Consider the following 15,403-nt stretch of genomic DNA (forward strand, 5'->3'; position numbering starts at 1 on the left):
AAATGTTAATTATTATTATTTTATCCACTCCATCTCTTTCATCTGAGCCATAAATTGACTCTTTGTAGCTCTTGATCTTTTAGGATAGAATCGAGTTTATCCTTTATCTACATGTATTAGAAAGAATAAGCAAGGAAGTTTCCTAAACGACAGTATTTAAAAATGTTACTTGTTCCCCCAATGCAGATATGAAAGGATTGGGGGACCCTGGACTACTTTGCTTAAAGACAATGGTCATAAACTATTACTAATTTGTTCCTGTGCAAATAAAAATTGTTATGCATAGGTGCGAGGGGCTCAAGTGTATTTGGGAATTTCCCCAAGATCTTCCATAATAGTTGAGTTCAGTTCTTTGGCCAATAAATTATGACCCAAATGAGAAGGTCACTTGACACAAAATATGGCTACTTAAAGCTTAAGAAATCTCTTATGGTTGCTATGCTAAGAAAAAGCTCTGAGCATGGCTGCATCTCATGGGCTATTTAGAGGTGGGCTTTTGTGTAGTGATACATAATTTGATTCTTATTATTTTTTTTCAGCGTGCTACTTTTGACTCTCTTGATAAATGGTAAACTCCTTTAGGAAAGAGACCACATTTTTGTATTTCTGTTACACTAACTGGAACAAAAAAACTCAATAAACTTTTATTGAACAAAGACAGCTCTGATTTTAGTGACAGTATACATATACTATTTAATTGAAGATGGTGAAGTAACTTCATTTATCAGTAAGCATCTATATCAGTATGTTCTTAGGTGCAAACAATGGGAGAGTCTAGCTAGTTTAAATAGAAATGGAATCTACTAAGGAACGTAAGTCACAAGATCTCCAAAGGGCTCAAGAGTCAACTTGGAGGATACACAGCCAGGAAAAAATGCCCCAATGTTACTACAAGACCCCAACAAAGATCCCACTGCCACTGGGACTCGACATGAACCCTGTAGCTAGGTAGTTGATGGCAGAATCTCTGCCATTGGTACCTCCAATAGCTGGAAGCCTCTGCTGCTGCCCTCACCAGAAAATGGGGCTCTGTGTAGCAACTGCTTCATCACATTGCTATGTTGAATCAATGTCTTTTTAGGATTCAGCTACTGGTGCAGCTAGGTCATGTGCCTGCACCTAACTGTAAGGGAGGAAGACAAAGTAAGTGTCTGGTTTTATCTTGCGAAGAACTCACCATGTGGGAAACTCCCCAAAATTAGAAAAGTGTTCAAATGATGGTAGATGCCCATAAAACATGACATGTCTTCAGGCACTACACAGAATGTGGCCGAAAAGCCAGTGTCAATCCTTGAAATGTTGGTTATAGGTTCCTGCTATTGACTAAATGTTTGTGTCCTTCCAAAATTCATATGTTGAAGGCTAATCCCCTGCATGATGGTATTTGGAGGTGGGGCCTTTGAAAGGTAATTAGATCATGAGAGGGGAATGCTCATGAATGGGTTTAGTGCTCTTATAAGAAGAGACGTGAGAGAGCTTGGTTCCTCTCTCTCTGCTCTCCACCATGTGAGGATACAAGCAGAAGATGGCCATCTGCGAACCAAGAAGCAGCCCCCAACAGACACTGGGTCTGCTGGCACCTTGATCTTAGACTGGACAAGTTCCAGAACTGTGAGAAGTAAATATTTATTGTTTAAGCCACACAGCCTACGGAACATTTGTTATAGCAGCCTGAACTGACTAAGATAGTCCCTGTAGGGATAAATACAGAAATAGTTAGAAGATAGGCGTTGATCTTATCATAGAACTGTCAAAAAGAGTTGGCCAATTGGCACTGGTTGCTGGACTACATTTAGTGTAGAACTACTCTAGAGCAGGGGTCTGCAAACTACACCCCAGGCCAAATCCAGCCTGCCACCTGTTTTTAAAAGGACTGCAAGCTAAGACTTTTTTTTTTTTTTTTACATATTTAAAGTGTTATTAAAGAAACAAAAAAGAATTTGCAACAGAGATAGATGTGGATCTCAAAGCCTGAAATAGTTACTGTCTCTTATACAGAAAAAGTCTGCCAACACCTTCTCTAGAGCATACTCTAATATTGAATTCTTTGAGAAGAAATCCTTGATACATTTTTAGATACCTTGGTTGTTATTCACAGGATGATTACCATTCTTGATGTTCTTAACATATATTTTTATTCTGAGAAAGTTGTTAAGCAGTAGTCTAATGTACATTAATAGTGGAAAATACTTTAACACTTTGATTTTGAAGAGTTCTTCATTGTCAAAATTCATGAATCATATAATTTAGTGTTAAAAATTCTTTCATTCCATTTTCAAAAAAAAAATCTACTTTGTTCTTAAATATTACCTTTTTCCTTCTGATGTGTACAGAGTCCTTTTCAGTCTGTCTAATTTTCCTCTATTAATACTGCATTAGGCTGGGTAGACTAACTGCTCTAACAATCCCCAAAACTCAATGGCCTAAGAAAATAAAAAGTTTATTTCTTGCTCATGTCACAGTTCAGTGGGGGAAGGCAAGAAGGATCTGGTCTGCTTAGTCATTGAGATAGCAGTGCTCCTTCCATCTGGAACCGATAGGTGTCTCAGCAGGTGAGAGGAGAAAGAAAGGGTGTGAAGGACTGCACGGAAGGTTTTATGAGCCAATCCTAGAGGTTGGTGTATTTCCCTTCCACTCACATTCCATTGTCCATAATGCAGGTATAGTACCACTTCTAACTGTAATGGAGGAGTGGGAATGTTGCCTAGCCACGTGCAGAATGAAGAGTGAATAGGTTTGGAGAACAGTTAGCCAGTCCCCGCCATGTCCTCAATTGTCTTAGATATTTCCCTTACAATCTATCACTTTAAATGGAGAGGGGAAAGATATATAGTAGTGCTCTATTAGTTAGGATGCATATTCTGCTATTGTAATGAAGGCAAAACAAAACAAAACACAGTAACTTCAAGAAGATACAGTGTTTATCTCTCTTGCACAAAAGTCTGAGCAAAACATTCTAGGGCTGATATGGCATCTCCATAATGTCAGGCACCTAGAGGTTGCTTGTATATTATTTTGCCTGCCTCAACACCAGTCTGACTTCCTTCTTAACAACTAAGATGACAACTCTGCCCCCACCATCATGCCCACATTCTGGCAACCTAGGAAGAGGATAAGGGAAAATGGAAGGCATGCCCCTTCTCTTTAAGGGCACAACTCCAAAGTTTCCCATGTCACTTCTGCTGAAATCCCATGGGCCAAAACTTAGTAACCTGGCACTCTTGCTGCAATGAAGTTGGGAAGTGTAGTTCTTACCTGAGGGCCATGTACATAGCTTAATTGTGAGACTGGTTTTACTAAAGAAATAAGAAGGAGATGGATATTAGGGGTCAACTAGTAGTCTCCGCCACAGTCCCCCACTTCATCACTCAAATAGTTATGCACAACTTCTCTCCTTCTCACCCCATGCACCATCAGGATTCAGTTAGGGCAGCAGAGCTGTTATGAATAGTAGAGGAGTGTGTCTATTCCTACTATGCATTCTAGAAGTGGAGAAATAATCATGATGTGGGTTTAGCAATGCACTGTGCTCACTTTCTCACAGACCCAAGTCAAAACTCCACTAATCACCCAACTCCATAAGATTCTGTTTTCAGTGGTGGAACATGATGGTATTTTGTGTCTCTAAGAATTAGCGTCAGTTCAGAGCCAAGGTCTAGTAATCCCTGAAAACTCTGGTTATTTTCCCTTCCCCAGTGCACACTCATCTTAGTCAATGGCTCCAGGTTCCTTTCAGAGGATTGGAGACAGAGAGAGTAAAATAGTCTGGGGCTGGCCCTGTGGTGTAGTAGTTGAGTTCTGTGTACTCTGCTTTTGCGGCCTGGGTTTGCAGGTTTGCATCCTGGGTGCAGACCTACACCACTCATCAGCCATGCTGTGGTGGCAACCCACATACAAAATGGAGGAAGGCTGGTACGGATGTTAGCTCAGGGTTAATCATCCTCAAGCAAGAAAAAAAAGAGGAAGAGTTGGCAGCAGATGTTAGCTCAGGGAGAATCTTCCTCAGCAAAAAAAAAAAAACAAAAAAACAAAAACCCAAAACCCAAAAACATCTGCCTGAAGCATTGGCAGAGATGGACAAGTTGGAGTTTGAAGGGTAGCCAACAAGCCAAGCCTGTCTGGCTGCCAAATGGGAATGTGATAAAGGATCTTATGGAGGGGTCAATGAGAACCAGTTACCTCTGGATAGCTACTGTCTCTGTGGGTTTGCAGTTATACGTCTGGACCTGGGGGTGCTGGTGGTTAGCAGGGCTAGCAGTTGGGAAAAACAAGCTGGATGCAGAGTGGAGACTGAAGACAAACTGAGTTCCAGGAAACTATGTTACTTATCTTACGGTAATAACCTTCTGAGGAACTGGCTACCACTTCACTTCTTCCTTCTAAATGTCTTACAAATTCCTCTTTTGCTTAACTCTAACCAGGAACCATATAGGGAAGAGGATTTGGGGAAACACAGTTTCCAAGCCAGCATACATAGTTTGCACATACTCCCACTGAAAGAGAGCCAAATTTATATAGCTCAAAGTTCAGGGTCTCTAGGTGAGGTGCAGTCTTCCTATTTGTTGTGCATGTGGCTGCACATGATTCCCTAATTTACAACCCTGACTTCCCTCTTCTCTATACCCACTACCTAACAATATAGTAGACAGGTAACTGTAATAATATACAATGGATCAAGAATAAGATTGGCATTGGACTTCTTAAGAGCAATTCTGGAAGCTTCAAGATGATGTAAAGATGCTTTCAAGATTCTGAGAGAAGACTTATGTTTCTGGCCATGATGGAGTAACTGGTTCCAGACTGGTTTTGGATGGAGTAACTGGTTCCTTCCCACTATGGATAAATAGAGAATTGGGCAAAATATATGAAACAACTGTTTTCAGACATTGGTAACAAGAAGCAGGTTTTGGGATAAACCTCCCAAATGTGTGGCATAGCTCAGAAAAGATAGAACTGTGCAGGTCAAAATGCCAACATATTCTCTTAAAAACACTGTACAGTTGTGCACTGTATAATCACATTTCAGTCAATGATGACTACATATACAACGCTGGTCCTGTTAGATAATGGAGCTGAAAAATTCCTATTGCTTAGTGATGTTGTAGTCATTATAACATCATAGCACAATGCATTACTCAGGTGTTTGTGGTGATGCTGGTGTAAACAAACCTACTGTGCTGCCAGTTGTATAAAAGTATAGCACATAGAATTACATACAGTACATAATACTTGATAAGAAATGACTATGTTACTGGTTTGTGTATTTACTAAACTGTGCTTTTTATCATTATTTGAGTGTACTCTTTCTACTTATAAAAAGAAAGTTTACTGTAAAATAGCATGCCATGTTACACTGGCAGCAGACTCCTACATGTCATGTTTACCAAATCTCTTGATTGCATCATTTTCTCTTGTGCTTGATTTAACCTCGTGTTCTGTTTATCATGGCCCCTAAGCATACAAAATCCACTGCTAATGTTGCCAGTAACACGCCACGTCAAGCGATTGACCTGGAAAGGAAATTAAAAGTGATTAAGGGCTACAAAGTTAGAAAATCAGTGATAGTTATTGCTCACTAGTCAGGCATTTCCCATTCCACCATAGCTACGATCTTGAAGAACAAGAACAATGTGATGGGAGCTGTTAAAGGAGCTGCTTCGTTGAAGGCAATGAAACTAACAAAAATTCGACAAGGCCTATATCAGACACGGAAGTGTATCAGACACAGAACTCCATTCTTCTCAGCACCAAGACAATCAGGACCAAAGCAAAAGGTTTGTTTGCAATGTTGAAAGAAAAGACTGGATCCAACCATGATGTTGAATTTACTGCTGGCTCTGGATGGTTTAAACAATTCCAGAATTGCTGTTCATTACATAATGTGGAAGTGAGTGGTGAGTCTGTGAGTGCTGATGGGAAGGTAGCTGAAGAATTTTTGGAAACTCTAGATAAGCTGATTGTGGAGGAAAATTGCTTGCCAAAGCAAATATTCAATATGGACGAGAGCTCCTTCTTCTGGAAACAAATGCCTGAAAGGATTTTCTCCATAAGGGAGCCAAATCCATGCCGGGTTTCAAGGCTTTTAAGGACAGGATAACAGTCTTGCTTGGGGGCAATGTTGTAGGCTACAAATTGAAACTCTTTGTGATCTGGCTCAGTGATCTGTGTGATATGCTCCAGGACCTTCAAGCATATCAATAAGCACACACTACCAGTGTTCTACAGGAGCAATAAGTCATGGATGACGCAGTTCCACTCCCAAGATGCCCTCCTGAATTGCCATGCCAGTGAAATGTAGAAGTACTGTTTGGAGAATAACATACCTTTCAAGATTTTGCTTATTGTTGTTGATGTTCTGGACATCCTCCCTTTATTGGTGATCTTCATCCCAATATCAAAGGGGTGTTTCTCCCTCCAAACACCACCTCTTTGATTCAACCATTGCATCAAGGAGTTAGAGTAGCTTTTAAGGCCACTGTCTGAGGAGGACCTTTGTGCAGGCTATTGCTGCAACTGAGGATGACACTAAGAAGACACTGAAGCAATTCTGGAAAGATGACAACATCTATGACTGCATCGAGTACCTTGGTTGGCTTTGGGGTAATGTCACCAAGGAGTGTATGAAGAAGTGCATCTGGAAGAAGACACTCAAGAGGTTTGTCCGTGACTTCAAGGGATTTGCCAAGGAGGAGCAGGTTGCAAAAATCAGCAAGGCTGTGGTTGAGTTGGCAAACAACTTTAACCTGGGTGTGCACACAAGTGCCTTTCATGAAAAGAACTAGAAGACAAAACAGACAGGATCTAAGGAGAACCAATCCAAAAGGTAAAAATGGGAAAAAGAAAAAAAAAGCACGCAAGAAAAAAGAAAAGCAGGTTTCCTGGGTAGGAAATGATTTCAGCCTTAGATACAAAAGTGCTAAATCCGTGAAACTGATATTCCTTTTTATTTTGTGTCATGAAAGTCCCTACTTACATTTTTTTTTCTTTTTTTGAGGAAGATTAGCCCTGAGCTAACATCTGTTGTCAATCTGCCTCTTTTTGCTGTGGAAGACTTAGCCCTGGGCTAACATCCGTGCCCATCTTCCTTTACTTTATATGTGGGACACCTACCACAGCATGGCTTGCCAAGTAGTGCCATGTCCGCACCAGGATCCGAACCAGCAAACCCCAGGCCGCTGAAGTGGAACGTGCACACTTAACCGCTGTGCCACTGGGCTAGCCCCCTACTTACATTTTTAAATTCCATTAAATGTCACCTCTCTGATATCCCCAAACATTTTGTTTGTATCTCTTTTGGCATTTGCAGTCATTTCTTGCTTTGTAACCCTCTTGGGGTGATTCTGTAGGAGTAGTAAAATAGTTAAGAGCAGGGCCCCTGATACTGGTGTATTTATAGGTGAGATGACCTGATGTCTGAGGTTTGCTTTAAATACTCCAACAAAAAATAAAAAAGGGGAATACATAAAACAAGATTGACAAAATGTTGATTTGTTGAAGCCGTGTGATGGATGTTTGGGTGATCATACTACTGTTGCTCTCTTTTGTGTATGTTAAAAAATTTCCATAATATAACAAAACAAAAGCCCAGTCTCAGAAGACAGCCAGACCTTGGTTCAAACGGTAGTTTCACCATTTACTAGCTGACTGACTCTATGTAAGTTTCTCTATATGGGAATAATGTTTCTCAAAATGGGAATAATGTATGGCCATTAGGGTTCTTGTAAAGATTAAATGAGACAGAATTTGAGACATCTAGTACAAGGCCTGGCCCTTAGTAGTTGTACTAATAAGGGTGCCTGCTTGCAAGCAACAGAAACTGGCTCTGGTTATGGCTAATCCTCCTGACACGCAGATACTTGCAAGGCAGAGGTAGGACTGGAGCTCGGGTCTCTGATTTCTAGACTTAGAGCGTTTTCTATGTTATCACACTTGTCTAGAACTTTTCCTTGGTTTGGTGCTTTGCAATTTATGCCGTCTAACACGCAGGAACATGGTTTGGGCACACGTCTGGAACTTAGGACACTGGGGACTGCAGGGTGGCCTTGGGTTAAGGGGTGGTTATGGGGCAGAGGTGACTCACTGACGTTTCGTGGCTGACAGCGTGTTGGTTGCTAAGTGGACGCTGGTACCCCGAGCCGGCGCGGACCAACCGTCTCGCTCACTCCGGGTCCGGCTGGCCTCGCAGCTCCTCACCGGCTCCGGGCGGGCCGCGCCGCCTGCCCGCCTGCCTGCCTCCTCTGGGTCTCAGCGCGCGCCCACTCTGCCGGCCGACTCGCGGCGCCAGCCCGGCGGCTAGTCCCGCGCTCGCCCTCGCTTGCGGCAGTGGGCGGGACCGCAGGTCCCTGGCTCGTGATTGGCCGAAGCGCTGGGGCGCCTCTTCTCCGCCCCCTTCGACGGGGTGAGAGGTCAGGGGAGCGTCGGTCGGCTGGGGCGACGATGGCGGGCGTCTGGGTGGGCGCAGCGGCGCTGGTCGCGGCCGGATGGCGTGGGCGTCGGTCGCCGCACCGGCTGATGCGGGGCGCGGCGCTGTGGACCCTGAAGGTGAGGAGAGCCGGGGCTCCGAGCCTTGCACCGCCCAGGGGTGCCCCGTGCCGCAGAGAGCGGCCCGGCGGTTCCCGGCGACAGCCGCGACCCGGTTCTGCGGCATTCGGCGCCTCTCCCTCCCTCTCCCTGCGGGCTTCGCGCTGGAGCCGGCGGCGCAGGCGACCCCCGCTGCGGCTGGTGCTCTGGGGCTCGCGGAGGGCGGAGGGGTCCCGGGAGCAGGCGGGCTCGGGTCTCCTGCTCTCTCGGCAGCGGCTGACAGCCACCTGGCAGCGGTGTACCTGCGTGTCCGGTGCAGCGGTTCTTGTGCCTTACGGTTTTGGCTTCGTCTTGAGCTTTCCAGAGTGTGTTTTTAAGGATCCTTACAGTTTCCTTTTTCTCTTGCTTCTTTCCTGCTTTGAAGGGACGCTGAATCCCTGCTGAAGTCGTTAGGATTGTGAGTTTATCTCAACTCTTAAAGTATCATACGACGTCAGGATTGCTACTATTTACATTTGAGCTGAAAGCCTGTTTTAAATGTATTACATCACAGAGTTCTATATTTGCATCCTATGAATTTATTTTTCTTTTCTGTGTGTGTAGTGGTTAGCCTGACTTTTGTACTGTTCTAAACACGTTTTGCCCGTGTTTTGTATGTCCCAGGATTTCATGGTGGCAGCCTTGGCTCATATGTTGGAGTGTTTGTGTGTAGCTATAAACACTTTTTCTCTTCAACATGGAGTCTCTTGTAATTTCTGAGCAAAAACTACCTAACTTACCTTGTTAATAGGACTTGTAGGTCACTTGCGCAAATTCTTTAAAATGAAGTTCTCCGTGAAAACCACCTGTCATCTGGTTCAGTCTGCTTGTTAAATTTACGTTTTTTTTTTGAAGTCTTTTAAAAATTGTCATATGACTTGATTTATTGTCATTGAACTTCAGAATTGGAAGACACTTTCAAGGTCCTACCTTTTAAAGAGAAGGCAGGGGCTGGTCTGGGTGCTGGTGCTTAAATTCTGGCGCTCTGCAGTGCAGGGTTGGCAGGTTCGGATCCTGGGTGAGGACCTACACATGCCTCATAAGCCATGCTGTGGCAGTGTCCCACATATAAAACAGAGGCAGATTGGCACAGGTGTTAGCTCAGTGACAATCTTCCTCAGGTAAAAGAGGAAGATTGGCATCAGATGTTAGCTCAGGACCAAGCTTCCTCACCAAAAAATTTTAAAAAATAAAAAAGAGGAGGAAACAGGCCAGGTGAGCAGTGTGAGAGCTGGAACTGATCATGGAAATGGAAGCAAGCCTACACCTGTGTTAGCATTGTGTGATCTTCAGAGAGACTACCCTTGAAGAGCACAATGGTTTTCGTGTTGTAACCAATTTATTCTGTAATCTTTATTGTTCTTTAATTTTTTCATTTTTCTTGGCCACATCAATTGCAATTGCAAGACTCTGCTGCATTTACATAGGAGGCAGCATGGTGCAGTGGAAAGGCATGGGCTCTGGAGTCACACAGGGGCAGTATTGTATATTAGACAAGTCTCTTCACTGGCCTCAGCTTCTTCCTTTCGACTATTTTTTCCTTTCCAACAAATCTTTATGGAATGGTTCCTCTAGGGAATGAATATAGTTTCTGCTCTCTTAGAAATTTTAGTCTGTTAGGGAGAGACAAATAAGTGTAAGATGCTTTTCGGTTAGAGGTCCTGGTGTTATAAGAAAATAAAATAGAAGGATTTGACAAAGTCAAGATTTTGAGCTCTATGTCCTAGATACTGTTATGGGGCCTTACTTGAATTAATGTATCGGGATGTTTGCAACAGCCATATAATCCCCATGTACAGATGAAGAAATTGAGGCACAAAGTGTTATGTAACTTGCTCAAAACTACAGAACTAATAAGTGGCAGAGCTAGGATTTAGAACTCCAGAACCTGCATTCTTAATCATACAATACTGCCTAAAGTAAGGGAGTGTTTTCCTTTAGAAGTGAAAATTGAAACAAGTTTTGAAGGACAATGTAACTTTTCTAGGCAAAGAGAGAAGAGATGAGTATTATATGTGAGAGAGCAGCACATGCAAAGGCCCTGGGGCCAGAAGGAATGACAAGATAGAACAACTAAGAAAAGCCTTCTGAGGCTCTGGTACAGAGACTAGATGGTGCTGGGGAGGTAGGTAAGAGTCACACCATGTTGGGCCTTGTAGACCATGCTATTACTCGTATAGCATTACTCGTTCATATTAGGTTTGTTCTTTATCTTATAGCAATGGGAAGCCATTCATGTTGGAGGTGGGAAGGATTATACCGATGTATTTTAGATTGGTGGGGCTAAGACAGAGGAAAGTTATTGTACTTACTGCTATACACTTGTACACTTACTGTACATTATATAAGTTTTGGTTTTTCCTACCCGGTTCCTTCCTTTTAATGTATTGGCAGAGACTGCATCTTGTCTACTTCTGTGTTCTTGGCACACTGTTTGACACAATAATAGGTGCTCAATGTGTGACTGTACTGATTGGAGTTAGGTGTTTGCCAGTGAAGACTTCCTCCTGGAGGTGGAAGAATCTCTGAAGTTCACTGTCGCTTTAGGGGAACTTGAGCTGCTGGGTAGCTCCTCTCTGTGCTTCCCTTCTGTGAACTTGAAGTGTGCTCCACTGAGTCTGTATTTGAAGCAGAACTTTTGGAAGATTTTATTCCTGCCAATTCTCTCTCCACCCCTGCAAACCATTTGGTTGGTTGGAAAGCAGACTGCTAATTCTCAACTGTAGTCTAGAGAATTCTAATCATTCTTTGAAGCCAGTTAACAGAATTTGTTTGCTTTTAGGATGTATGTAGAGTGCACATTTTAGTCTTTCCTTATTTATTTTGTGCTTTTTAAACATATGTTGGTTAAATACCTAGTTTTTTCTTCTGTGTACATTTTTCAGTGGCTCCAGGATGTTGGGTTTAAGGTAATTGCTATAGTTTATTGAGCTTTTATACGCTTTATATGGTTTTCATATGTTATCTCTTATCCATGTAGTAACTAGGTACAGAAGCCCAGTTTTGCAGAAGAGGAAACAAAAGCTCAGAGCAGTTAAGTAACTTGCTCAAGGACCCAACTGGCTGAGGTAGAATTTGCACCTTGATGGTGGGATTCCAAAGGCTTGCTTTTCCAAGTACAGACTGTCTCTGATTGGAGTGGTGTCATTATATGAAGCAGTCATGACGCTTGACTGCTTAAGCTCTGTGTTCCTTAAAATCCATGATTTTCTTTGCTAGCCATGGAAAAGAATGGTTAAACATATCCTAATGCTTTAGAATTGCCCAGAGGTAAATCTTTGCAACATGCTGATGGATTTCTGACAATCATTTGGGAAAAAAATCTTCTAAGATTATTACAGAAACCAGTTTCTGGTATAATAAAATGCTTTTGGATACTCCTGTATTTATACATTTACTTTTTGGATTTTATTCTAAAGAGGTTCAGAGCAGAGGAGTGATTGGTAAAACCCTTTTCTAAATAAAGGGGAAAGATGGTGACATTTTTGATCAAGAGAGTGAAGGAAAAGTTGTTGTTTAAATGATTTCAATTAAAAAAAATGTGGGTAATTGGGAGAACAGGGATGAAAAAGGAAATTTGGGAAGGGAAATTTTCTTTTTGGGGGGTAGAAATGTAGTTTTTCATTTTAGGTATCTGGAGTTAGATGACTACAAGAGTCTTATTGAATTTGCAGGAAGAAAGGGAAAGCAATGGCTGGTTTTTGGGTCAGTGATCTGATAAATTGAATAAATACTCAATCTTATTATCCTAAATTAGGATCTGGAAGAAGGAAGAAGAGAATAGGATTTAGAGGAAGGGCTTGAGAGGAGATGGTATAGCATTTACTCGTTCATTTATCTAAAGAATTATTCATCCATTCAAAAAGTGTGTGGGGCATCTACTAAGTGTCTGGCACTGTGGTGTGCGCTGAGGAGACCAGAAGAAATGAAAATATGTTCCTTCACTGGGTCCCTGGAGTAGACAGGTCAAGGGATAAAGACTGAAGGAAGAATTTGATAAGGTCTTTGGTCTTTAATGAGAATAATTTCAGTAGCATGATAAAGTATCATATGCAGAAATATTGTTTTGAAGATACTCTCCAATAGTTGAAACAAATAGGTATTTTTTTTGGAAAATGAGGATAGTATATGATTAAAAAATTAGTTTATTTTAAATGCTTATTGACTTTCATTTAAAAAAATCATAAACTGTGGTGGGATCAATATAATAAGATCAAAATAAAAGTGAATTTCAAAAGTGTTGGAAGATGTAGACATAATTTCAGTCAGGAAAACTAATACAGCATCCATGGGACACACCTGGTGGCTTAGAACAACACAAATTTATTCTCTCACAGTTGTGGAGGCTAGAAGTCTGAAATCAAGATGTCAGCAAGGCCATGCTCCTTCTGCAGGCTCTAGTGAAGAATCCTGCCTTGTCTCTTTGAGCTTCTGGTGGCTCCGGGCATTCCTCGGCTTGTGGCTGTATCACTCTAGTCTCTGCCTCTGACCTTGCAAGGCCTTCTCTTCTTTCTCCCTGTGTGTCCTCTCTTCTTCTTTCTTTTATAAGGACAGTTGTTGGATTTGGGGCCATGACACTTTCCAGTATGATTTCATCTCAAGACCCTTTTTCTAAAAATGGTCACATTCACAAGTTCCAGGACGTGCTACATCATTTTGGGGCCACTGTTCAACCCACTACACCTCTATGTGCCAGACACTGTTTAGTGGTGGGGATATAATAGTGAATGTTTCTGCCCTCCTTGTAGTTATATTTGAGTAGAGGAGACTGACAGTATTCTCATAAATACATAAGTTCAAAGAGTGGTAAGTGCTCTGAAAGGAAAAAACATAGGGTAATGGGATAGAGTGGTGGTGGTGTTGGATGAGGGGTTACCTAAGGAAAACGGGAGACATTTCTGAGCATATGGCATTTGACCAGAAAACTGACCCAGCCTACCTTGTGATGATCTGGGGGACTGTCATTCTAAGGGAAGGCCAAGGCAAAAGCTCTGAGGTGAGATTGCGTTTGGTATAATCAGGGGATGAATGTGGTCAGTGTGGTTGGAGTGAAGTGAATGAGGAGGGGAATGCTAGGTGATGAGGTAGGCAGGACAGTCTTGTAGGGGCTTGTATTTGAGACGTAGCCTATTGATGGGAGTCCATTGGAGGTTTTTAAGCAAACTGGATTTATGTTTTGGAAAGACCTCTCTGACTGCTGTGTGGAGAATGTCTTAGTGGGGGCAGGGGTGGGAAGCAGGGAGACCAGTCAGGAGGCTGCTGTAGAAGTTCGAGGTAGAGATAATGGTCGGGCGTTAGTGCTGGCGTTGGTGAGAGCTAGCAAGACTTTTGATATGTTTTGGAACTAGAGCCAGTAGTACTTGTTGGGTTATAAGGGAGATGTAAAGAACGAGAGGAATCAAGGACCTTTGAAAAGGTAGACACAAAAAGCCACATATTGTATGATTCCATTGATATGAAATGTCCAGAATAGGCAGAGCCATAGAGACAGAAAGTAGTTCGGTGTTTGCCAGGGGCTGGGGGAAAGGGGTCGATGGGAGAGACTGCTGACAACTAAGGGCTTTCTTTTTGGGGTGCTGAAAAAACATTCCAGAGTCAGATAGTGGTGGTAATTCCACAACCTTGTGAAGATACTAAAAGTCACTGAGTTGTCTTCTTTAAAAGAATGTTTTCTTTTTCTTTTCCTCCCCAGATCCCACCAGTACATAGTTGTATATTTTAGTTGTGGGTCGTTCTAGTTGTGGCATGTGGGACGCTGCCTCAGCATGGCCTGATGAGCAGTGCCGTGTCCGTGCCCAGGATCCGAACTGGTGAAACCCTGGGCCACCGAAGCGGAGCGCGCGAACTTAACCACTCGGCCATGGGGCCGGCCCCTAAGGAATGAGTTTTATGGTTTGTGAATTATATCGCAATTAAAAAAAAAAGTGACCCTTAAGTTGTTGACCTAAGCCGCTGGGTGTGGTAAGTTCTTTGTGATAGGGAAGGCTGAGGCTTGGGACAGAAGATCAAGACAATTGTTACATTAAAATAATTTGATTGAATTTATAAAACATAGAGCAGTGGGTGATCTTATTTGTTGTTTGTGGGGTCACGTAATGAATGTGTTAAAGGAGAAATAGTGAGAAAACACCTTCTCAGGTTCATAGATGATTTTGGTGTTACTGAAAATGGCAAAGGCGGAGGAAAGCTGTGTGCACATTTAGTCATCAAAGTGCCTTCAAATGATTCTCATTTTTACAGCTGAGGTAAGTAACTTGCCCAAGGTCGCACAACAATTAAGTGGTAGATTGAGGATTCAAACTCAGATCTGAGTCAACACCTTTGTTATACCATATTAGCAAACTTAGTAAAAAGAGAAATGGCAAATTTATACATCTTGGGCACAAAAACTAGTCTGAGCTTCATAGCAGTCATGGAAAAGAGGGAGGTGGTAGGTCATAGAGCTGTCCCTGTCTTATAGTAAGGAGCCTTCGTTCTTCAGGACAAACAAGCCTTGTCCTGGCATTGAATGCATAGAATACATTATATAAGGGCAACTAGCAATCCAATAAATAACTTCTTTGTTACTTGTTTTACACAAAAATACAGTGATATTTCCCATCTCATTGGTTGCTGTTAATCTGGCACTTTGTGCAAGTTACAGTTGTGTGAAACAGTTCTGTGGAGGTGGGATGGTTAGGTTTCCTAGAAGCAGAGCCTGAAAGGGATTTTGTGCAGGTAGTGGTCAAGAGAAGAGTGAAGGAAGGAGGATAGAGCAGGGGGGAAAAAGCTGAGCAAGGATGGGGTCCCAGCTGGAAACTAGCTTCAGTGTCATCCCCCAGGGGAGCTCTCGAGCAGTAGTTCT

General features: G+C 42.5%; 1 protein-coding gene across 5 annotated transcripts in view; it reads left to right on the plus strand.

Moving 5' to 3' along the window:
• Positions 1-8,383: 8,383 nt before the first annotated feature.
• Positions 8,384-15,403, plus strand: part of PCCA (propionyl-CoA carboxylase subunit alpha) — a 394,848-nt gene continuing 387,828 nt past the window's right edge. For 4 of the 5 annotated variants that reach the window (XM_070520102.1, XM_014839234.3, XM_070520103.1 and 1 more), the window contains exon 1: positions 8,386-8,541. In XM_070520102.1, coding sequence (XP_070376203.1) covers positions 8,437-8,541 — 105 coding nt within the window. In that variant the 5' untranslated portion in view covers positions 8,386-8,436. Of the gene's footprint in view, positions 8,542-15,403 lie in introns of all 5 variants that reach the window. The other variant, XM_014839245.3, reaches the window with a different exon arrangement.

Source organism: Equus asinus, chromosome 11, assembly GCF_041296235.1.
Source record: "Equus asinus isolate D_3611 breed Donkey chromosome 11, EquAss-T2T_v2, whole genome shotgun sequence".
Lineage (NCBI taxonomy): Eukaryota > Metazoa > Chordata > Mammalia > Perissodactyla > Equidae > Equus > Equus asinus.